We start from the raw sequence: 24642 nt of genomic DNA, 5'->3' as shown, positions 1-24642 counted from the left end.
ATCCCATGACTCTTTACAAATCATTTCAGGAAATGCATGACGCTGCTTCATTTTCCCCACACCCATTATTAAATTTCAGAAACTATGGTCTAACTCAAAGGAGAGATCTTGCTTTTCTCACACCCACGGTTTAAATAAATGCCAGTCTCCATTTCTGCCTGATACAGAGACCACATGAGATGCATGAGCCACTTCTCCCCCAGGTAGCATCAATTTCTGAGCATCTCCTGGGGATGTTTTCTTAGGTACTTTTATGTTCTGAGGTCTGTAGGATGTAAGGCAGATATGCCCAGTCTCCAGGTAGCCTAAGCCAAAGGCGCACCACTCTAGAAGGAGATCTTATAAGATCCACAATGATATCAGGGCATCATGGTTCATGTCTATCTTTAGAGCTTTTAAAAAAACACAGGTGCATGCTTTGACAGTTTTTGAATTAACTTGTCGTTTTATATGTTAGTCTTACTCTCCCCACCTGCTTGTGTAAGCTTTTGCACAGCAAGAAATGTCTTTAGGGTTTTTTTTTTTGTTTGTTTGTTTTTTTAATAATCTATTCCTTAGACCATCTCACTGCTGTGTAGGTTACAGAAGCTGTTCATGACAAGAAAAATGGATAGTTTGCTGACTCACCAGAATACCATGTAAAAACTTCTCTCCCCACCCCATCCCGAAAGCCCTTTTAAGGGTGGCAGTTATGACCATTGGTACTTTAGAGGTGAGAAAGGGACAGCTAAATAGGAACCTTGTGCTCAACTTGAGTTGAGAGAGAAAGTGCAAAGTGTTGGGAGAGAAAGTGCAAAGTGTATGCAGGTCCCTGGATTTTGGTGTCTTTTTATTTATTTACTTGTTTTATTTTTTATATCTTCACTCTGTATTTAATTACTTTTGGCTGTGCTTTGAGGCATGTGGGGTCTTAGTTCCCCAACCAGGGATCGAACCTGTGCTCCCTCCAATGGAAACAGAGTCTTAACCACTGGACCACTGGGGAAGTCCCGTCTTTTTTTTTTTTTTTAATTAAAAATTTTTATACAATTTTTAAAGGTTACTTTCTGTTTACAGTTATTACAGAATATTGGCTGTATTCCCCCTTTGCTACAAAACATCCTTGAGCCTGTCTTATACCCAATAGTTTGTGCCTTTCTGGTGTCTTTTTAAAGTTCATCCAACAGATGTTGCTTCAGCTAGAAGCTGAAGGGATTCCTTTTGTCAAGTGATGTGACTGGCTCCTTTTTGTTTACCCGGCACTCTTCGTAGCTACACTTGGTCTGCTGACACAGAGGAGACCACGATTTCTTCTGAAAGCATGCAGCTGTAGATCTGAGGTGTCCATTAAGTGTGACCTCAGAAGCCAGGTGCTAGTTGCAAGTGTGCATCCCCAGTTAGACTGGGGGCTCTTCTCTGCTGGTCATCCCCAGCGCCTCCAGGAGCTCAGCCCTAGGTCTTCTCTGCCATTTAGTGATTGTGATTAGTCACATCCTGCTGTGAGCACGGCTGCCCATTGTATAAGGAAGACCTGATTTTCTCTCTCAAAGTTTATGTTACAGGTCAAACTTGATTATGACCTCTCTTTAAGTAACCCCCCCAACACCCCCCCCCCCACCTACACACACCTTTTAGGTGATAGGAGAGAAACTTGGGGAAAAATAGGGGCGGAGACCTATTAAAATGCTCATGTGTGATTTCATATTTCAGGTTTCTCAAACACGAAAGAGTATATGCCCATAAAAAAACCAGCACCCAAGGTCTTGTTTTGCAGTGATCATATCCATTTAAAAACATCTGTCAATGCTTTGAATGTCCAGAATATACTAATAAAAATAATATTGAGGCTGTTTCTGTAGATTGCCATAGAAAAGTACTGAATTACTGTTCTTAAAGCACCCTAAAACTAAAGTATAGCAGCAGTTTTGTCTGTGAAATAGAGTTCAGTTATTTTCTGAAAACTCATGGGTGTTCATAGGTAATTTCAGATCACCCAGGATGTGCTACCAAGACAGTGATTGGTACCTTGAGCCTCTGAGGCCCCCAAATCAAGGATATTCTTATTTGTGTTGGATTGGAAGGACAAGGTGCTTCCTTCCATGTGTCTGTAGACTTGACAAGACTTTTAGTGTAACTCTGGATGGAGCAGAGGGAAGGAATGCATTATACTAGCCCTGTGGGGTCCAAGGTAGATGAAGATCATTTCTTGTCAATGGTTAATTCGTAGGTTTGTCTTAGACCTAGGTCCTGCACTCACTATTCCCTATTAGTAATCTTAGGATTGATGCCTAAAAACATCTGTCACCTGCTCTGAGTCATCCAAGTTCAGAGTCAATCTCAGAAGTCTCAGGTTTCTTCAGGAAGTTGAGTTCAGAAATCACTGGTGAGATCGGGTTAAGGTGACTTTTCTCTATTGTCAGCCTTAATAATTGTCCACAACAAAGCAAATGTGCTGTAATCATATGTTTATAAGATGACATTTTCTTAGTGGTTGGGCATTTAGGAAGTCAAGATCTTGTATAGCCATTTTTCCCCCCACTAACAGTTTGAAAAAGGTTGACGCATACAGTATTAGAAAAGACACTAAACTGATTAGGATTTCTTGGTCTGGGAGAAGCTAGGATAAAGAAGGAACGTGACTCAGGTTAAATGATTGTAAAGGCTATCGAAGCGACCAGATATAGTCTCAGGTGTAGTCTCCAAACAGCAGACTTCAGAACTGCAGGAAGCTTTCTTAAAAGGGCCTTTTGCTAGAATAAGAGGTTATGCGCTGGAAACATAAATACAGAACGAAGGCTTGGTAAAGGAGATGCTTTAATAGTGGTGAACATTTACTGGGTTCTTTCCATATGCTAAGCTCTTTCCTACATGACCTCATTTAATCTTTAAAACAACTTTAGGAGGGAGGTCTTCTTATTTATCCCCATTATACACATTAGGAACCTTGAAGTCAGATAGGTTATAAAATTTGTCCAAGATCCCACAGGCCAGAAATGAGGGAGCTGGGGTTGATGAGGCCTCTTTCACAGGGTGTTAGAGAAAGACGGGTATTTGGAGACCAATCCTTTTTTTTTTAAGATTGCAGTTCCTATTCAAAATTTCTTAGACTAGATCTAGTAAGCCCCATATGGCGGTTCTTGTGTTTTGTTTTTCTTTAGTAACTCTCCCTGCTGTTGTTCGGTTGCCAAGCCCTGTCCTATTCTCCTGAAGTAGGTCTTTATCATAGAATCTTAGGGTGGTGACCTTGAAAGAGAGATTGGCCAGCCTGCAGCCTGTTCTTTGAGAGACAGAAAGCAAAGAGAGATCTTCTCACTTGTGTAAGGATAGTGAGAAGTTCTTTTTGCTAACACTGGGAATCTTCAGAAAGGCCCTCTACTCAAAGGATAGTGATCCTTTGCTAGTTCAAGTGTATATTCCAGCAGTCAGGAAGTTTATATCAAAGCTAAAACCTCATCTGATACAAGTTCTTTTATAGCCTAAGGGGAAGTTAGAGAAAGACTAATTACTACTTCCTTATAAAATCCCATTATTCACTCCAGCCACCCTTGAGGTTCGTGCAGTGGTTGTTTCTTGAGCACCTACTATGTGCCAGACATTATATTGAATTGTGATGAGTCTGCTCTGGAACATCTTCAAGACTAACAGTAGACAACCCAGCCACGCTGGATAGTTTAGTCAGATTTTTTTTGTTTTTTAAGATTTTTTGATGTGGACCATTTTTATAGTCTTTATTGAATTTGTTACAGTATTTCTTCTGTTTTATGTTTTGGGTTTTTTTTTGCCTCTAGAGTCAGATTTTTAATTTTTTTGAATAATGCTCAGCCATTCGCTCTGTTATTTAATCCTTATGATACTCTCTGAGACTGTATTATCATACCCATTTTACAGATGAGGAAATTAAAATTCAGCCGCATTAAGAAACACACCCCATGTCACACAGCAGAGCCTTGGCCATGTGATGTGAGCTCCCACATCACATGAGAATAATGATCATTTTCATATAGTACTTTAGAGTTATCAAAAGGCTTTTCTTGTGTTTTTTCATGTAGTTCTGTAAACAAAAGTGATAGTAGTTATAATTATACTCATTTTACAGATAGCAATGACCATTTCTATTTACTGTATTCTTTGTATGTGCCAAGGGTGGCAGACAACCTACTAGACAAGGCCTAGTCTGTGTAAATGCTCACAGAGCCCTGATAAGCATCCTGGTTCCCATTTTCCAGGTGAGCCACTGAGGCCCTCAGAATCTAAGTGACTTGCTCAACAAAGTGGGGAGCTGTGATTCAAGCCCCAAATTGGCTGTCCAGCTGGCACACATGAACTCTTGGCTATGTTCGCTTCACCATGCTATGCTGCCTCATTTTCTAGACAAGGAAACTGAGGTTCAGAGAGTTTGCTAGTACAGCCAAGGTATCCAGCTCACACATGGCAGAGCTGGGACCCCAACTCAGATCCTCTCATCAGAAAGGCCCCTTGTTTCCCCTTGTACTGAGCTGCCTCTCAGCTTAAGGAGAAATGCAAAGCTGTTTCTTCCATTCAAGCTAAGTCCCCTGATTCCTTTGTGACATGTCTAAATGTCAGTAATTTTAGTCATTCTTTAGATTTCTTTGTATTTCCCCCATTTTAGGCAGAGAGCCCTATACTGCTGGTAACGAGCTACAGTATGGGAGTGGAGATACAGATGAAACTGCTTGCTCAGGAAGTCATCTGGTGATGTTAGATTACCTGAGTCCTGTGTGCCCTGCTCATTTTGCTGTGTGGTTCTTGTCCTTTGTATCTGTTAAAAATGGTGCTTGAGGGAAGGCCTTGTCTTTGTGAGATTGCTTTCTGATGTTGTAAGGAATGCATCTTTTTCCATCTGAAGATCATTTACCATTTATCTGAATAGCAAATGACATTAATGGTTAAAAGAAGGAAGTATATCTGTATCAGATATATAACAAGGGTCAGGTTTGAAATGTTGCCAATCTATTACAGTCTCAGCCTTGAACATTTTAAAGCACAAAATTTCATTACTTGAATGATTAAATATCCATCCAATTTCTGAAGGAAACGTCTCTGTGAACCATTTACAATAGTACTTTAATTCAAATTGCAAACTCAGGTAAATGTTCCTTAAAACAGAATTGGATGAAATTTTTCTGTATATCTGTGGATACAGTAAACATTCGATAAATATCCAGATGTATTTAATTATTTTGAGTCAAAGAAAGTATGTCCCATTTAGATAGTCTTTAAATAAATTATTTCTGAATTGAACAAATAAACAAGAAATAGCTGAAACTAAATGGCTTTGTACAGAAAGACTGAGAGGCTTTAAAGGAGGAATGATCTCAGAAAAAAACCCACATCTTGTTATCCACTTTTTTTTGGTAGAGATAAACCTGAATTGACTCAAATGTATTTATTGTTTTCAAAAATCGAGCTTTTCATGTTCAGAGGCTGATGGGTAATATGGGAATAATTTAAAAATCAAACCTATTCTAAATGGATTAGCTCCAATTCAGGTGTGTTTTAATCATGAAACAATTCCTGTGTCACCAAAAGTTATTTTAAAAGGCAAGAATTAGTATCACTGAGCATCTCCTGTGCTAGTCCTCTTTGCATGGTCTTCTCATGCAATGTCCACATCTCTGTGATTCAGATATTATTACTTCCCATCCCCTTTTACAGATGAGGAAACTGAGGTTCAGAGTCACTGAGTGATTAACCCAAAATCACACAGCTTAGAAATATAAGTCTCAGAACTTGAACCTAATTCGACACGTCCCAAAATCCATGGCTATTCTGATATACAAAGCTGTTTTGAGAACAGCCTGGTGTATTAGAATTTTTTTAAATTAAGAAAAAAGTGAACTTCGCAAAAAAAAAAAAATGTTAAGAGAACTTAGCTTATGATTCTCTGTGTATCTCCAAGAAACTCTGTTAGAGATACATTGAAAGATATTACTAATTCTCAGCGGTTCACTCTAACCAGTCGGTTGCCCATTATTTTTATTATTCTAGTGACTGTAGGTAACTCCGGGCCACATTCCAAACATGTGACATCGTTTAAACAGATTCCAATAGGATTAAAGACATTTCCCTGTTGTGTTGGGTTTTTTTCTTCCTGTCAGAAACTCATGTGCTTTACATCGAAACTAGATGGTGATAAAGCTTTCTGTTCTTGGTTAGTTTTGAAATTAAGTTTTGTTTTTTTCTTAACGGTTATTTTCTGGGGTAGCTTTAGCATCAGAATAACATAACTGCATGCTCACTTGCTCAGTCATGTCGGACTCTTTGAGACCCCATGGACTGTAGCCCTCCAGTCTTCTCTGTCCATGGGGATTCTCCAGGCAAGAATACTGGAGTGGGTTGCCATTTCCTTCTCCAGGGGATCTTCCTGACCCAGGGATCGAACCTGTGACCACTGAGCCATCTGGGAAGCCCAACATAACTGGCTCCTTTCTTTCCTGTTGTACTTACATGCTGTCCCCTTTGTGCTCATCTCTGCCCCAAACTCCTCATCCCCATTGACCTGCCTGGGATGTGAACTGTGCTAAAATCACAGAATCATGCATTTTTAGAACCAGAAAGCATGTCTGAAGGATACTGACTGGATGCACAGCAGCAAAAGGCACCATCTCCCTGCTCTTTAATCGAGTAAATTGTTCCAAACATTTCTTTTTAAAAAAGAAATAAGTAATACATGTTCATTGGAGTAATAAATAAAAAAAAAAAAACACAGAAAATAAAGAAAATAGAGTTCAATTTTGTGAAGATACCCAAAACAGATTGTTTTCTAAATGACTGTTAGTCTTTCCAAATAGAAATATTTACGTGTGAGGGAGACAAATACTCCTTATGCATGATGCATTTTGTTACTTTCATAGAGACTTGGAGTCTAGAAAGCTGTGTGCCCCACAGGGCCTGCAAGGGTGGGGTTGTGGAAAATTTGTCGTCCTTGTATAGTCTGATTTTTTTTTTTTCCCCTGCTTTATCCTTTCTAAGTTTGGGGTTGTGTGTGTAGGCCAGAGTGGCTGGTGTGCTAAGGATTTTCTTCTTCTTCCCAGACCCCAGGCAGGCGCAGTCCTCCCCGCCCTGGTCCTATGACCAGTCCTACCCCTCGTACCTGAGCCAGATGACTCCTCCGTCCATCCACTCCACCACCCCGCTGTCCTCCACGCGGGGCACCGGGCTGCCCGCCATCACCGACGTGCCCAGGCGCATTTCAGGTAAAGACCACACTTGATCTCAGAGCCCACTCTGGTGCAGGGGTGGGCCTGGGGCTGCAGGGTGGGCCCAGCTGTCTCAGCTACGCTCACTGTAAACTCTCCGTCAGAGGCTTGTGGACAGGGGTCCCACAGCTGCAAACCAGGTCTTCTGAATTACGGGGCTAGTGAGGGCTTGAACTTAAATTGAGGTCAAGAGCCTGAATCTCCACCAGACATGGCATCCTTTGCTAAGAGGACACTCAGTGTCCCCAAGGCCAATTGCATCCCCTTCGGTTGGCTCTGTCTCCCAACTGGGGCCTTCTCCTGAGGGTCTTGTGCCCGGCCGCCCAGCTTTCCTCTGCTTGCGTTCCTTTCTGTTCCTAACATCTGCCTGAAAGCCAAACTACAGCCTGAAGGCACAGCCCTCTGTTTCTAGAGGCTCTTAAACACCCAGGAGTTCCAGGTAGCCAGTTCAGAGAGAGAGAAACTGCACACTTCAGATCCCCGTCAGACAGACACAAGTCACTCCGAGGACAGTGAGGCTGCAAGAGGCTTAAAGGGCCACGTGTTGTGGCCTCTGAGCAGCCAACTCAAGACCCAGGCAGCGCCATAAATCACACAGCTCACTGCTGTTGCTCGAAACGTGGCAGCCCCTGGGGCTCACCTTCCTCTCTTCCCAAGGCACCACGAAATTCTGTGACTCATGGTGGGGTGTGTGTGATCAACATCCTGGCTGCACTTCCCCCCATAGACTAGCGTTTGTCCCTGGGAACCAGAGAGTATCCACGAAGATGTCAGATTGACAAGTGGAGGAAAGTTAAAGGCTCTCGGCCAACCCTCTGAGTCCTGTGAATAAGAAAAAAAAAAATCTGTCATACCCTCTGCCTCCGGACTGCAGCCCTGCCCCCATCAGTTCAGAAGCAGCCCTCCCCCGCCCCCCCCCCGCCCCCTCCGTAAGAAGCACGCATAGTCGGACCCTCTATGTGTCCAACACTGCTCTCAGCGTTCGGGCTCCATGCACCTGTTTGACTCCTGGCCAGGTTAATGCCTTTCTTTCTTTCTCTTTGTGTTTCTGTCTCTGTTTTCTCTCCCTCTCTCCTTTTCTGCAAAGCTCGAAGCCGGTACTCGCTCCGCCGGGTTGCACCACTGGCAAGCTGATGGGCCGCCCGCAGGCTTGCAGGTTGCGATTAGCTCAGACTCCTTTATTTCTTTCAACTTGGGAGGAGGGAAGGCTTTGTTTCTCAAGCGAATGGCAGGAAAGGGCTCTCGGGTCCTAAGGCCTTCACCTTTTCTGCCACAGATGGACTCCCGTAGGGGTGAGTAGGGAAAGCAGGGGTGGGGGGTGGGGGACGGGAACCTCCAGAGTCGTGGGAAAACCACGTGACCCTTTCTCATTCCGACTGCTGTTATTATTGTCATGAATCACATGGTATTTATTGGGGAATCTGCAGAGTATAGAATTGTAGTGATCACTTCCCTTTACTGGAACGACTCCCTCCTTTAGACAAACGTCAAGTGAGGACACGGGACAGGATGAGGCAAGCACAGAGGGGTAACCAGGGCTGATGCAGGGTCACAGGGACAGTGTCGGATGGTGTTGAGTTAGTTCTGGTCCTCCCTTATGTATTTTAGACTGAGTCTGTTTTTGTCTTACATGGGGCCAAGGTGACACTTTGCCAGGACAGATTTGTGCAACTTTGCCTCTGTTTAGGGTTCTCTGGGGCTTCTGTCTGTCCAACCCTCTGTGGCTGAAGCTGTTCGTCCTCTGGCTTTACCTGGAGGGAAAAAAAAACCTCAGGGAGAGATGGCAGCTTTAGAGACATTTATCTCCAGCATTTTCTTTCTGAAGTGTATTCACTGGGAAAACGTTGACAATAACACTGGAAAAAAAAAGCTGCCTAAATGGCATTTTATCATTTATCATGTATAATATGGAGCAGCCAGGTTATTTGGAGGCAGTTTAATGATATCTACTGAAAACATTTCCATGAACGAATATGACACAGCTTTTCTCATTTCACGGAGGAGGCAGAAACTGGTTTATTATCCAGCCGTGTATTAATCTGAGGCCAAAGGTAGGAACGGGCTTCTGCTTGAAACTAGTTTAAACCTGAGTTTAGTCCAGTTTCTTCCTCCCACCCCAAACATCTCTATGAGTTGTTCCTGGCAGAGTAACATGGTGCCAGGGTGGGAGGGTCTGTGTAAACATGAGAGCAAAGAGAACAGAAAATCCCTCTTGTCAGCATGTAGCGAATCAGGAAGAAAGAACTAGATGTCAGCTGTCAGGGAACCAGAGGAGCCCTGCTTCCTCTGACCTTGCTCCTGGGTGTGGGGCTGCATCCACGCCCCAGAGCACTGCCTGGTGGACTACGGGACTGAGTCTTCAGGAGTGAGCCCCGTCTCCAGTTCCCTTGGGACTGGTCCTAGGACACTGCTTGGATAAGAGTGTCTCATAGATTCTCAGGTACCACACTGCATACTTTCTGTCTTGTTATTATCCCCCTCAGTATCGAAAGGTGTCCCTAAGTTCCAGGACGCTATGTCTCTAGAACATGGACAGCTAAAATATTAACCTCTGTTGCCATCTCCACGCAGTTCTGTGTTCACTTTTTGAGATGCTTTCCAGAATAGTTCCTGTTTTCTTTTACTGTAGAGCAATCCGTTCTCATCTCCCTAATCAAAACATTCTCATATGAGCTTGGGTGAGAAAGAATACAGTTCATCACTTACACAGTAAGGGTGGAGATCCAGGCCCAGGTTTGAATCCCAACTCATACTCATATTAGGCAAGTTTCTCATAGTAACCCATTAAAACGGGGATATAATATTTAGCTCTTAGGGTTACTATGAGGATTAAATGAGATGCATAGGTGTAAAGTGTTTGGGCAGGCCCGACATGCCATATGTGTGTCACACAGATTGTAGCTGATTTTAAGGAGACAAAAGTGTTTTGTAAAAATTGTATGTCTATATATAATTTGTAGGCAAGCCCTGGCTTAAATGAATCAGTCGATAAAAGTCTAAACTTTTAAAGGAGTTATTTGCTTTATGAAATGGAGGGTCACAGAGTATATTTAAAACAAAAAAAAACTCATGAAATATTTAAGTAAGTTATTACTATATGGCATTCATAAAGCACTTAACACAGTGCCTAACACATAGAGTACTCAATAAATATTTGTCACTACTATTATTATTCTGTAGACTATGAATTTTTATAGAGCTAAAAGGAACTGGGAGGCATTCACAAAAAGTCAGTAAAGCACTAAGAGAAAATAACTATTCACTTATGATGTCAGAAGATAGAAAATGTTAAATTACACTTACATGTAATTAGGCATGCTAATGTTCTTTTCCAAGGGATCACAAGCGTAAAAGTCACCAGAAATATCTTTCAGAAAGGAATATTCCTAAGGAAATTCCATTTTATCCGAGAAGACCATTGCAAAGAAATACCACAATTTAATCTATTTAAAGACCGTCAGAGAATCCAGTTTTACAACTTCCTTTTTTGTTGTTCTTTCTTTGGAGTCATTTATCAAGTGTGGCTGCAAATGCTCAAACTTAATGAATTACAGTGATGACCGTGACCCTATACCATATATACCCTGTTGTTGTTGTTCAGTCACTAAGTTGTAGCCAACTCTTTTGTGACCCATTGGACTGTAGCCCGCCAGGCTCCTCTGTCCATGGAGTTTCCCAGTCAAGAATACTGGAGTGGGTTGCCATTTCCTTCTCCAGGGGATCTTCCAACCCAGGGATTGAACCCACTTCTCCTGCACTGACAGGTGGAATCTTTACCACTGAGCCACTGGGGAAGCCTGTATATATGTCCTGTTCGTGGTGGTGGTATTGTTCGGTCTCTAAGTCACGCCCGACTCTTTGTGATCCCATGGCGGCGGCACTCCAGGCTCCCCTCTTCTCCACTATCTCCCAGAGTTTGCTCAAATTATATATTCTGTAGTTTCCCCCACATCCTTTATGGAAGCAAAGGAGTAAATAAAATAAGATGATAAAGATATATTACTTGCAATCCCTACTTTATTGCAAAGAAAGATAAAAAACCAGACATCTCAAAGTTTACAGGGGGCAGTTCCAAGATTCAGGAAATATTTCTTTAACCTTGAGTAGTCTTTGATATTATAAGAAGAACAACAGCAGCAGTTATAAGTTTGCTGCCGCTAAGTCACTTCAGTCGTGTCCGACTCTGTGTGACCCCCATAGACGGCAGCCCACCAGGCTTCCCCATCCCTGGGATTCTCCAGGCAAGAACACTGGAGTGGGTTGCCATTTCCTTCTCCAATGCATGAAAGTGAAAAGTGAAAGTGAAGTTGCTCGGTTGTGTCCGACCCTCAGCGACCCCATGGACTGCAGCCTTCCAGGCTCCTCCGTTCATGGGATTTTCCAGGCAAGAGTACTGGACAGGGGTGCCATTGCCTTCTCTGGTTATAAGTTTATGGCTGAACAATAAAGTGTTGTCATGTAACTGACTAATAGGGTCGACCTTATTGTATTGAGTTTAGATTATACCCAGCTGAATTATAGAAATCAAGCAGAAACCAGTCTAGAGATATCTAATGCCAAGAAAGCTCTTGAGGGTTGGTTCCTCTCCCCACCATACTTACAGTGATAAATATGGCCTTATCACATAATAATTGGGATTTAAGTAGTGACCCCATGTAACAGTCCATGGAATTCTCCAAGCCAGAATACTGGAGTGCGTAGCTGTTTCCTCCTCCAGGGGATCTTCCCAGCCCAGGGATCGAACCCGGGTCTCCCACATTGCAGGTGGATTCTTTACCAGCTGAGCTACCAGGGAAGCCCTATAACTGACTGATAGGGTCGACCTTATTATACTGAGTTTAGTTCATATCCAGCTGAATTATGAAAATCAAACAGAAACCAGTCTAGACGGATCTGGTGCAGAGGAAGCCCTTGAAGGATAGGTTCCTCTCCCCACCATACTTATAATGATAAATATGGCTTTATCACCTAATAGTTGGGATTTAAGTAGCACCCCTGAACACCCAGTGATTTTATATATTATCTCATTTCATCTTCAGTTCAGTTCAGTTCAGTCGTTCAGTCATGTCCGACTCTTTGCGACCCCATGAATCGCAGCATGCCAGGCCTCCCTGTCCATCACCAACTACCGGAGTTCACTCAAACTCACGTCCATTGAGTCGGTGATGCCATCCAGCCATCTCATCCTCTGTCATCCCCTTCTTCTCCTGCCCCTAATCCCTCCCAGCATCAGAGTCTTTTCCAACGAGTCAACTCTTTGCATGAGGTGGCCAAAGTACTGGAGTTTCAGCTTTAGCATCATTCCTTCCAAAGAACACCCAGGGCTGATCTCCTTTAGAATGGACTGGTTGGATCTCCTTGCAGTCTATGGGACTCTCAAGAGTCTTCTACAACACCACGGTTCAAAAGCATCAATACATGATTATAAAAGAACCTTTACCCTACAGAGGTAGCCAAAGTTGTTTCTCACTGATTCTATTAAAGAGCAAGGTGTGTGGGAAGGCAGGGAGACTTGACAACAAACCAGACCATTGCATGGCTTCATCATTGTAATATTGTTATCACTCATGGCATTTTTGATGTTCAAAGCACTTGTGAGGCTTAACACAAAGATTATAATTACTTTTCTGGAGCTCGTTAAAAAATAGTATGTAGACACATAATTACTGACTTTGAAAATGTATTTTATGTAATTATACTCTTACGAAAAGATGTCTAGCTATTTATTGAATCTTATTCTTTGACTTATGAGTCAGAGTATGAGCTATTGTTAGCCTTCTAACGGAGACTTTACATAGGTTTATTCATTGCAAATAACTCCTCCCATCTCACGCATATAAATTAAGTATCTTGTTTGGGTGGGTGGGTGAAACAGAAAAGAATACCTTTATTACTTTGCCAGGCAAAGGGGGCCACAGTGGGCTAATGCCCTCGAGACTGTGTGACCTGCCCTGGGGTGGGTAGTGAGGAATCTTATAGCATTCAAGGAACAGGGCATGATTAGCTCATGGATGCTCTTCTGATTGGTTGGAGGTGAGGTAACGGGGAGTCAGCATCATCAACCTCCTGGTTCCAACCAGTCTAGGGTACATAGACCCTAGAAGTATCTTGTGTGCATGCATGCTGAGTCCCTTCAGTCCTATCTTGAAAGTCACAACTCTTTGCGACCCTGTAGATGTAGCTGGCCAGGTTCCTCAGTCCATGGGATTCTCCAGTCAAGAATACTGGAGTGGGTTGCCATGCCCTCATCCAGGGGATCTTCCCAATCCAGGATCGCACGTGCATCTCCTGCATTGCAGGCAGGTTCTTCACTGCTGAGCCACCAGGGAAGCCCTGAAGTATCTTAGATTAGCCTAAGTCTGTACTGCTCTTTGGCATTTTTTTCTGTGGTCTTGGCCATTGTACCGGTGGGCCTCTGTGATCCTTTTAGGAGGTTTCTTAGAGATGTAAGATACATGCATTAGATATACAGGATCATATATGTTGTCTGCCTTGGGGACCCTGGGAGAGACCAATACAGGTTATGTGGATGTTTTTTCTGTGCAATTGTAGGGTTATTTTTACATAAGACAGCATTAAGAACTATAATCTTTTTGAAGATCTTTTCTTTCTGTTTAAGCAAGCAGTCTTGAATTTATTCTTTCAAAATACTTAAATATCAACAAATGCCACTTAATCAACTGTACAGGACCACTAAGTTGTCTCCATTTTTGTGACTGTTAGTTGCTAAACTATAATATTCCCAAAAATCAGCAGAAAATTCCCAAAAATCAGGGGTTAGTCTGATAAAGTTCCTAAAAACTATTTTATTACTTCCACAAAATCTAGAAATCGCAGAGGAAAAACTCCATTTGATCACTCAAGGTCAATTGGCAGGATGGTTCATGTCATTTCAAAGCCAGCAGTGTTTGATGTAATTCATTTTTAAATATCCCTTCTATAGCTGAGTTTCTGTCTGTTCCTCTGGTTTGAGGGTTTGAAACCAGCAGCTTCAGTAATGTGCCAAGTATATGTGGACATTAATTTTAGCAGGGCCACTCTTAACTCACAGGAGGGAGTGACGCCTTCAGAGAGGTTAAAAGGAAAACTCCAGCAATTACATCAGAAAGGTAAAGCAACTATAATAAAACACTAGACCATCTACTTTTTACTACAGAACTATTCCTTTATTAAGACCTACCTGTTTGGTAGACACACCTCTGCCATCTCAGCCACGGGCAAGTAATTAAGTTTAATAGGAGCCACTCTTATTTTGAAGAAGTTCTCTGTTTAAAGCCACAGAGGGGGAAGTTATTAAATTTAATGGACCCTAAACAAAGGCAAGCCCTGTGTTACCAAGTGAATATTCAATATTCTTCCCTATAATATTGACTGTGATTGGTTGGGTTATTTTTGCATTCTGTGAGTTAAAACTCATCTTGCTTTCTTTAGAAATAGGATATTTTCTGACACAAGCAGAGGGTATTTTTATCTTATTGCTGTAGGCCCAGTTTCAAGGGCATCCCTGGACCTCAGCTGAGCATAATTTTTGAGTTTCTGATGCTGAGGATACAAGAATGATTTCCATTCCTACGAGATTGATTAGGGATAGTTGGCCCAGCTCACAAAGTTGACACAACTTGGTTGTGTGACTAGTTACTGTTATTTGTAGCTAGAATGAGCTACCAAATCACAGGATGAAACCTGGGTACAAGGTTCAACTGTGGCCGTGTACGTGGTTCTTGTCGGTTGTTTTCATTGAGGATTTATTTTTGATAACACGTATAGCTGCCCACACATGGAGAAAAGACTCAGTAATGAAAGCGATCTTGCTTAGGCGGGGATGGCAAAAACGTGGTTACATATTTTAGTGAAAGATTTGCTGTAATCCCTTTCTTTTCATAGAAGTTTGGGTGCTTGAACCTAACTTGAGCAAAAGTATTAAAGTTAATTTTCGAATGACGCCGTGGCTTCTGTGGTTCACCGGGATCCACATGAGGGTGGAGACAATTGAACTTGAGGAAACCTGAGTTTTGGTTTCATTGTCACTAAAGAGTCTTTGCATCTTTCTCAGATATGTCAGTTAATTTATTACACCTCCATGGTCTCGTGTAAGTGAATTACTCAAGACTGTCCAGCCGCTTGTCTCAGAGGTTCTTCAGGGAGTATGATTGTGTCTGTCCAGGGATTTGTTGTTCTTAGGACTTTTGGTAAAGAAAGCTTGTCTGACCTGATAAATGTTAGTGGAAGAACTAAGTTATGTCATTCCCTTCAAAAGAGTAGAAACATACTATCATATATATTTGTTTTTAAACTAATGCTTATTTTTTAGAGCGGTTTTAGATTTCCAAAAAGTTGACCATAAGGTACAGAGTTACTGTGTCCCTCCCCAACACCAACTGCACCAGCCGTTTTTTCTTGTCATTAACATTTTGCTTTTGTTTGGTACATTTGTTAACAGTTGACGAACCAGTATTTGGACATTATTATTAACTAAAGTCCATAGTTTACAATAGGGTTCACTCTCCGTGTTGTATGCGCCTGTGGGTTTTGCCAAATGCTTAGTACCATGTATCCACCATTACAGAGTCGCACAGAATAGTTTCATTGCCCTAAAAAATCTCCTGTGTTCTACCTGCTTATCCCTCCCCACCTGCCCTCTTAACCCCTGGCAGCCACTAATCTTTTTCCTATCAGGATATATTTTTAGAATTTATTTTATTTTTGTCTGCTCTGGGTCTTTGTTGCTGCATGCTGGCTTTCTCTGGTTGTGGAGGGTGGGGGCTACTCTTTCATTGTGGTGCACGGGCTTCTCAGTGCGGTGGCTTTTCTTGTTATGAAGCATGAGCTCTAGGGCCCACAGATTTCAGTAGTTGCTGCATGCAGGCTTAGTAGACGTGGCTCACGGGCTTAGTTGCCCCTCTGCATATGGAATCTTCCTGGACCAGGGATTAAACCAGTGTCCCCTACATTGCAAGGTGGATTCTTAACCACTAAACCACCAGGGGAGCTCAATGTCTGTATAGTTTTGTTTTTTCCAGAATATCATATAATTGGCATTACAGTATGTAGCCTTTTCAGACTGGATTATTTCACTGAGCGTTATGCATTTAAGGTTCCTCTGTATCTTTTCATGGCTAGATAGCTCATTTCCTTTTGCCACTGAATGATATTCCATTGTAAGGATGTTATTAAATTTTTAAAAGCATTCAGGCCATTCTCCCTGCACCTCTGAATACTACCACACCGTTTCCTTTTCCACTAATATTTTTTCCATTTAACACTTACTGAGCACCTACTATATGCCATAACTGTGCTAGGTTGTAAGAATACTCAAGAACATGTAAGACACAGGCTTGTCCTTGAAGAAGCTGACTTAGTGATATTTCTTTTTAGAAAGCGTTTCATGCATTCCTGCCTGGGGGAACACTTCCTCTGTCTTAGCCATTGTCACCAAATGGCCCAGATTATGGCTTTCCTTATCTTTGGCTCATTTTTGAATGAAAACTTTCTTCTCATAGAAATGTTTTGCTCATAGGAACGTTTGCTATTTAGGTGGTTGTTCCTGTTGACTCAAGTACTGAACTGGCCCAGCTAAAAATAACAATCCATTTATGTGGCTACTTAGCTGCCTCCCCAAATACCCAACTCTCCTAGGCAACTGTGTTAGTCACTCAGTCATGTCTGACTCCTTGAGACCCCACAGACTGTCGCCCACCAGGCTTCTCTGTCCATGGAATTCTCCAGGCAAGAATACTGGAGTGGATTGCCATTCCCTTCTCCAGAGGAACTTCCCAACCCAGGGATTGAACCCTGGTCTCCTGCCTCACAGGCAGATTCTTTACCATTTGAGCCTCAGGAAAGTCTCTCCTAGGTAAAGGATGCTGTTTATGTCCCAGGAGTGCCTGGTGTTCTTCAAATGTGTTGTGCTATTCCAGTTTGAGGCTAGCCCACTTTTCTGCACTGCCCAGACAGGGCCAGGCTGATCCTTCTCAGGCATCTTCTTCCCAACCATCCACTTTCCTCCAAACGAATCACTCTTTCATCCATTTCTCGTCTTTGTACTGGGCACACCTCTAATGTGTATGTATCTTCCTTTAATAATAATTAGATTACATGCTTTCACCCTCTCATAGGAGATCCGCTTCTTCAAGGACAAGCCTATGCCATACATGTTCTTAAGTATTCTTATAACCTAGCACAGTTATGGCATATAGTAGGTGCTCAGTAAATGTTTAATGGAACAAATATTCGTGGAAAAGATGACAGGGGAAAAAAGAAAGAAGAAGATAGGGAACTTCCCTGGCGGTCCGGTGGTTAAGACTTTGCCTTCCAATGCAGGGGCTGAGGGTTTGATCCCTGGTCAGAGATCTGAGATCACACATGTCACATGGCCTGGTCAAATTTAAAAAGAAAAAAGCAAACAAACAAAAAAAAAAGGAAGATGGGCATGTGGGAGAAAATTAGAAGAAGAAAGGGAAAAAGGAAAAAGAAGAAAAAAAGTTTTTATTCACCTAGGACAACAAATAAAGGGCAAAACAAGAGAAACTTTTATGACTGATAAGGACAGGAAATAGCACAGTAAGAGTGTGCATGAGCAGTGTATATTTTTATCTCCAAGTCTCTCTGCAATGTGTTTCACATTTAGAACACATATCAAGACTGCATCTGTTTCCAGAACTCGCTGCTAACAGTTAGTAATCATGCCAAAACATACTTTAGGTCCAGCTTGAAACCAAATGATCAAATAGAGTTTTTGATTTCTAATTTAGAGTCTGACATTAATTATAGCTGTCATGTAATAAAGTGTCAAAGTCTTTTCTGAGAAAACGATAGAAATTATATTAACTAAGCCATAAACTGAAGCAAAACTCTTTCTCAAAAACAGAGCAACAGATCTGGTTTGGACAACTATCATTTCTCATAAAGTCTTATCTTCTGAATTTTTCCTGTTCTCCCCTCTTCTTCCGGAGAAGGCAATGGCACCCCACTCCAGTACTCTTGCCTGGAAAATCCATGGACGGAGGAGCCTGGTAGGCTGCAGTCCGTGGGTCTCAAAGAGTCGGACACAACTGAGCGACTTCCCTTTCACTTTTCACTTTCATCATTGGAGAAGGAAATGGCAACCCACTCCAGTGTTCTTGCCTGGAGAATCCCAGGGACGGCGGAGCCTGGTGGGCTTCCGTCTATGGGGTTGCACGGAGTCAGACACGACTGAAGCAACTTAGCAGCAGCAGCCCCTCTTCTTCCCCCCTTTTTAAACTCTTGTTGTATGATGAGATTTTGTGACATAAGACCTCACTGTCCTGGTCAGTGGTCTTTGGGCAAAACACACTTCCTCAGTGGCCCTCTTGAAGCCCGGCATCCAGAACCAAACTCTTTAATTTTCAGCCCCTTTGGTGCTGGCTAAAGTGGCCTTGGTTCTTTGGTGACCATGTTACACTGTTTTCTTATATGTGCCTCTTTCTGTCAAGCTGCATTTCTTCCATTTTTTTACTTTTGCAGGTTTTTTTTTTTAGGTCCAAGTATGGAAATTTATGGTTATTCCTGTTGTGTGTGTTAATTGCCCAGTCATGTCTGACTCTTTGTGACCCCATGATCTGTAGCTCACCAGTCTTCTCATGTCCATTTCCAGGCAAGAGTACTGGAGTGGGTTGCCATTTCCTTCTCCAGGGGATCTTCCTGACCCAGGGATCGAACCCAGGTCTCCTGCATTGCAGGCAGATTCTTTACCGTTTGAGTCACCAGGGAAGCCCACTTATTCCTGTTAGGTTTTAGGTTCTTTAATTCAGGTAATAGCTTCTGCCTGACAAGAACTTTGAATTTTTATTAATTTCATCCAATATATTAGTAGTAGCCTCTTGCTTTCTTTCCTACCTGAGATGTCTTTCCTCAGTTCATTTCAGCCATTTCAAGTCAGTTCAGCAAATACTTGGTACATGACTTTAAATGTGCTTAGGCAGGCAGTAAATGAAAAGACATTGTCTCTGGCTTCAGGAAGACTTCAGTCTCATTCAGAAGACAGGTTGGGAATATGACATGGTTATATGATGATACCAGCCCACATGAATGCCAGAATATGCAAAAAATGCTCAGGATTTTAGTGAATGGGGATCTCTTTTGACCCCTGCATAAACTTAAAGTCTTCTCTTTGAAGAAATTAAAAAACATTTCCATTCTGCTCAGATGATATTTTTATTCTGAATTGCTTCGACAATTACATTTTCAGCTGAAAAAAAGATTACACTTGTTGACATGTGTGGTTTCATAATGTTTCTTAAGACAAGAATGTACAAGATCTTGTCTTTTCCTAGCTAGATTGAAGGCTCCCATAGGCCAAGGGCCTGGTCTCCTAATCCTTTGCTATCTGTCCAAGACTTCAAGTAGATTGAAGGCTCCCCTTAGGCCAAGGAACTGGCCTTCTTACCCTTCTCTGTCTCTGTTACTCTCTCTCTGCTGTGCATGGAGGTGCTCATGGGAAGTTCTTGCCTGCAGAAGAGAGGTCAACCCCGTAGTCCAGGCTGCATGCCTCAGGGTTGATTCTGCTCCGACCATAGTTGTTGTTCAGTTGCTAAGTCATGTTCTTTGGGACTCCATGGACTATAACCTGGCCAGGCTCCTCTATCCATGAGATTTCTCAGGCAAGAACACTGGAGTGGGCTGCCATTTCCTTCTCCAGGGGATCCTCCTGACTCAGGGACCAAACCCAGGTCTCCTGTGTTGGCTGGTAGCCTTTGCCACTGGGCCACCAGGGAAGCCCATAGTTAGGAATTGGCTAATAGATCTAGAAGTGGGTTTATATAGGAGACTGAGGACAATTGTCATTTACCCTGATTTCATATTCCATATACACAGATATGGTCCTTGCACATGATTATATTATAGAATTTTCCACTATCATCTTTTAAAGTGAAGGAATACAGTTAGCTATGTGCTGTAACATATATATGCACATATGCATGTAGTCATCTGTTCCCTACATTTAGAATGAATATACATGTAAATATCCTTGACTGGGTCTATTATTTGGGATATTAAAACATATCAGCAAGGCTACTACTTAATTTTTTTGGGAAAAATAGGACCATTGAAACCCCCATGTTTCAGTATTACTTTGTTACTTTGTTGAGCATTGACTTCTCTGTGCTGTGCTTACTCACTCAGTCATGTCTGACTCTTTGCTACCCATGGACTGTAGCCTGCCAGGCTCCTCTGTCCGTGGGGATTCTCCAGGCAAGAATACTGGAGTGGGTTGCCATGCCCTCCTCCAGGGAATCTTCCCAACCTAGGGATTGAACCCAGGTCTCCCACATTTTGGGTGAATTCTTCACTGTCTGAGCCACCAGGGAAGCCCATGAATACTGGAGTAGGTAGCCTATCCCTTCTTCAGGGGATCTTCCCAACCCTGAAATCAAACCAGGGTCTCCTGCATTGCAGGCGGATTCTTTACCAGCTGAGCTAGCAGAAAAGCCCTTGACTTTTTAGGAAGTATTAATTGATCACTGCTTGTAGAAAAAGGGAAAGAGAAATTGTGTGATAATATTAAGTTAGTTTTTAGATTTGTTAATACATAGAAACAGTTGTAAGGGGAACTTAGAAAGATGCATTTAAAGAGGTAACTAAACAGGTAAAAAGCTTTTTTATCATTTAAATTTTATATGATAAAATGCAGATAATGGCACTTTAGCTTGAGCTGTTCAAAGTCATTTTGGGGTAGTATTTTGTTTTGAACAATTTGTTTTCAGAAACAAACAAACAAACATATATTATTAAACTAGGTCAGAATATAAGTGAGTTGGTCTGAAGCAAATCTAGGATCCCATTTGACGAAAATTTTTTGTCTAAAAATTTTTTTTTTTTTTGATGTGGCTCTCAAGAAATTCAGGTATGTCTAGTTTATGAAAGTCATGTAAATTAAAAGTCTGCTCAAGTGACATTGTCCCTGAATATCTCAAAGGATTTCTTCACCAGGAAGGTGTCATATCTTTTCTAGAGAGACTTTGACCTTCAGTGACCAACTTAGACCCAGCCAAGCATGGTGGACTGGAGAAGCCCAATGTTTCTGTAGCCAAACATTGGCTACAGCTCTCTCCAACCCAAATGGTCACCATTCCAGCTCCCTGTTGTCATTAATAATAATGCTATCATTAATGGAATAATGATAACAAATATGAGGATGGTTATAAACACTCCACCCTATGACAAGGAGAGCAGTGATTCATGATAAATCAATAATAAACCCACTGATGTGGTCACATCCACATGTAATTAAAAAGAACCCTTTCTAAATAACAACTACAAAGGAAATAAAACCAGGCTTGGAGAAAACAAAAAAGTCTGATAATACTGTTGTGGTACTCATTATTAAAAATAACAAACTTGTCAGCTCCCATACTATACCTTGGGAAAACAGTGATTCTCAGTATTACCTAAAGGTATGTTGGACTATTGACCTTAAAGATTCTGAAAAGGAGAGTTTGACCTCCTGGGTGGTTAACAGAACAAGTTCCATTTTTTTTTTCTGACCTTAGAAGTTAATAGGTTGTCAAGGGTACCCTACCTTTGAAGCATTAACTGGGTCTTGGTTTTTGGTCCACTCTGACAATCTCTTTTAATTGGTGCATTTAGACTGTTGACATTTAAAGTGACTACTGATATAGTTGGATTCACATCTACCATGTTCGTTACTCTTTTCTTCGTATTAGTGTTGTTCTTTATTCGATTTTTTCTTCCACTCTTTTTCCGCCTTTTGTGGTTTTGAGTGTTTTATTTGATTCCCTCTTCTCGCCTTTCTTAGCGTTATCAGTTCTGCTTCTTTTTTAACCTTTTTTTTTTTTTTTTGGTCATTGCCCTAGAGTTTGCAATATACATTTGTGACTGTTCCAGCTCCACTTTCAGTAACATTATACCCCCTCATGGGTGTTGTGAGTACCTTGCAATCTGTAAACATTTGCGTGTAGGTTTTGTGGAAACATAAGTTTTCAACTTCTTTGGGTAAATGCCAAGGAATCCAAATACTGGATGGCGTAGTAAAAAAGTATGCTTAGTTTTGAAATAAACCACCAAATTGTCTTCCACAGTGGCTGTACATTTTGCATTCCCACCAGCAATGAATGAGATTTCTCATTGCTCACATAATCTCTGTGTGCCTTTATATTTAAAGTGAGTTTCTTGTAGATAATGTCCAATTGGGTCTTGTTTTCTGATCCACTCTAACCATCTCTGTCTTAACTGATGCCTTTAAACTACTGACATTTATTGTGATTATTGATATACTTGGATTGGTTTCTCTTTGAAGGGTGAGTAAAGTCTCAAATACCCTATTTAGTCTAGCAAATGATTGAAACATTTAAATTTGGGACATGCACCTCCAAAGACAGTAGAACCCAACAGTGATAAAAGTAGCAGTTGTTGAGTAAAACTGTGTTGAATTGACTTGGCTTATCAGAAAAACATTTCTTGAAAGGCCCAGGCATATGGCATAGTGGTTAAACTCTCAGAGCATCATTGGAAGTGTGTTGGAAGCTGGCGTTTAATCTTGGATGTACCTCTGAGTTCTTAAGCAAGTCACTTAATTTTCGTGGGTTTTAGTTTCCTCAGGTGTGAGGTGAGTTAGTTGGGCTAGATATTCATAAAGCTTTGAATGTCTGTGATACTAAAATAAGGCCTGAAAACACATAAGAAAACTGGATACTGCCACCCATAATAAGAATAAAGCCTTGGATAATATTTGATTTATGAACTAAATTTATAGAAATAACTACTGCAGATGTCAAGGAAAGCTTTGTCTTGTACTTCAGTTGATTCTGATGAGAAGCAACATGAGATCAGGTTAATTAATTCCAAAGTACATTCAGACCTTACCCACAGCTGAGCTTCTGTAAGTGGTGAAGCCTCAGATATGTGCATGTGTGTCAGGATCTGCAGACAGATTCTGAAGCCCTAGCTTCAATTTAGAATTAAGGAACTTTATTTCATTGATGTTTTACACATCCTTGCATGGCTGTATGCAGTGTATCTGTGTTACACCTCTTTACTTGACGATGGTTATAATGAAGTGCACTTTATCTCATTGGAGAAATGAGAATCTTGTAAGCTAAAGGTTATTAAAACAAAAGAGCAGGTGAATTCTGTTAATAAGAGAATACATGGAATCAGAAGACCAGACCTTCTATATTGAAGAAATTAGATATATTTAGAGATTATATATTTATGATTTATTTAGACATTTATATTTATGACAAATATATTTATATGTATGACATATATATTTATAACAAAATTCTGTTTAGTGAAATATTGCTATCACAGTTTTTTATGTCCATGTGATAAAAACTTTACTAATATGGTGATGAATAAGAGAAAAGCTCAGAAAGCTTTTTCTACTGGTATATGATGTGGTGATTAAACGTTCAGTTTTTGGAGCCAGGCCTCTTCACTCACTAGCTCTGTGATCTTGGGGGTTATTACTTAGCTTGTCGGTGCCACAATTTTTCCATCTGTAAAATGGGCTAATAATAATAATACTACCACCAACCTCAAAAGGTTGAGGACTAAAAGGTAGCTAATATATGTAAAGCCCTTAGAATAATGCCTGGCATACAATACATGTTAGCTATTACTAGGTAAGTGTAGGCAGTTGAAAATAAAATATCGATGGACTGTGCTGTGAAAAAATAAAGTAGGGTGACCTGATAAGTAGGGTGACATTTAAGCTGAGACCCAAATAGCCAGGAGGCGTAGCCCTGCGTGATCCCCCCGGGCAGTGGGGAAGGCTAGCACTCGTGCCCTCACTGGGGAGCAGAGGGCCCAGTGGCTGCAGATGTAGCAGATAAGATGCGTCAGAGAGATGGGCTTTGGGTCATGCGGGGTCTCGCTGATCAGGATTAGAAGTTTGGATTTGCAGGGACCTGCAGTGATGAGCCACCAATAGATTTTAAACAGGGTCAAAATATAAACGTGTTTCTATCTTCCAAAGGTCACTTTGGCCTTTTGGGGGAGAATTGTGTAGGAGGATGAGGGACAGAGCAAGAGCGTGGCTGGGAGGCTGGGGCAGTCGCTATGGCAACAAGATGGTGGCTTGTGCTCAGCCTGGAAGGGTGGGGATGGAGAGACTGTGGATTGGGGGCGGTGGTGGTATCTGCCTGTATCATCAACATGTTTTAATCATACTCCCCCCCCCCGCCCCCATCAGTCATTTACTTCGAAAGGAAGAATATTGCATCCTCTAAAACCTTAATGTTTATACACTGTTCCTATACCCTGGAGTGAATCCGTCATTCAGGAATTGCTTGACTTATTAGGTGAATACAGAACCACCCACCTGGAAAATTCAGGCCAGCAATCCACTCTGAGAGCTGAAATGTTTGGTTTGGTTGTTTTCATTGACACATTAATCTGATTATTTCCAGTAGCTCCCTTTCCTTGGCACGGTGAAACCCTGATTGCAGTGCAATGAAGTGCA

The 24642-nt window shown here is 41.6% G+C and overlaps 1 protein-coding gene across 4 annotated transcripts in view; it reads left to right on the top strand.

Annotated features, from left to right (window-relative positions):
- RUNX2 (RUNX family transcription factor 2) overlaps nt 1-24642 on the top strand; it is a 351373-nt gene that overhangs the window by 185061 nt on the left and 141670 nt on the right. For all 4 annotated transcript variants that reach the window (XM_025260982.3, XM_044929390.2, XM_025260984.3 and 1 more), the window contains one exon: nt 7035-7196. In XM_025260982.3, the coding sequence (XP_025116767.1) occupies nt 7035-7196 (162 nt within the window). The remainder of the gene's footprint in view (nt 1-7034; nt 7197-24642) is intronic.

Source organism: Bubalus bubalis, chromosome 2 (genome assembly GCF_019923935.1).
Source record: "Bubalus bubalis isolate 160015118507 breed Murrah chromosome 2, NDDB_SH_1, whole genome shotgun sequence".
NCBI classification, from domain to species: Eukaryota; Metazoa; Chordata; class Mammalia; order Artiodactyla; family Bovidae; genus Bubalus; species Bubalus bubalis.
Note: the sequence above shows the minus strand (reverse complement) of the source record. Positions and strands in the feature narration are given on the sequence as shown.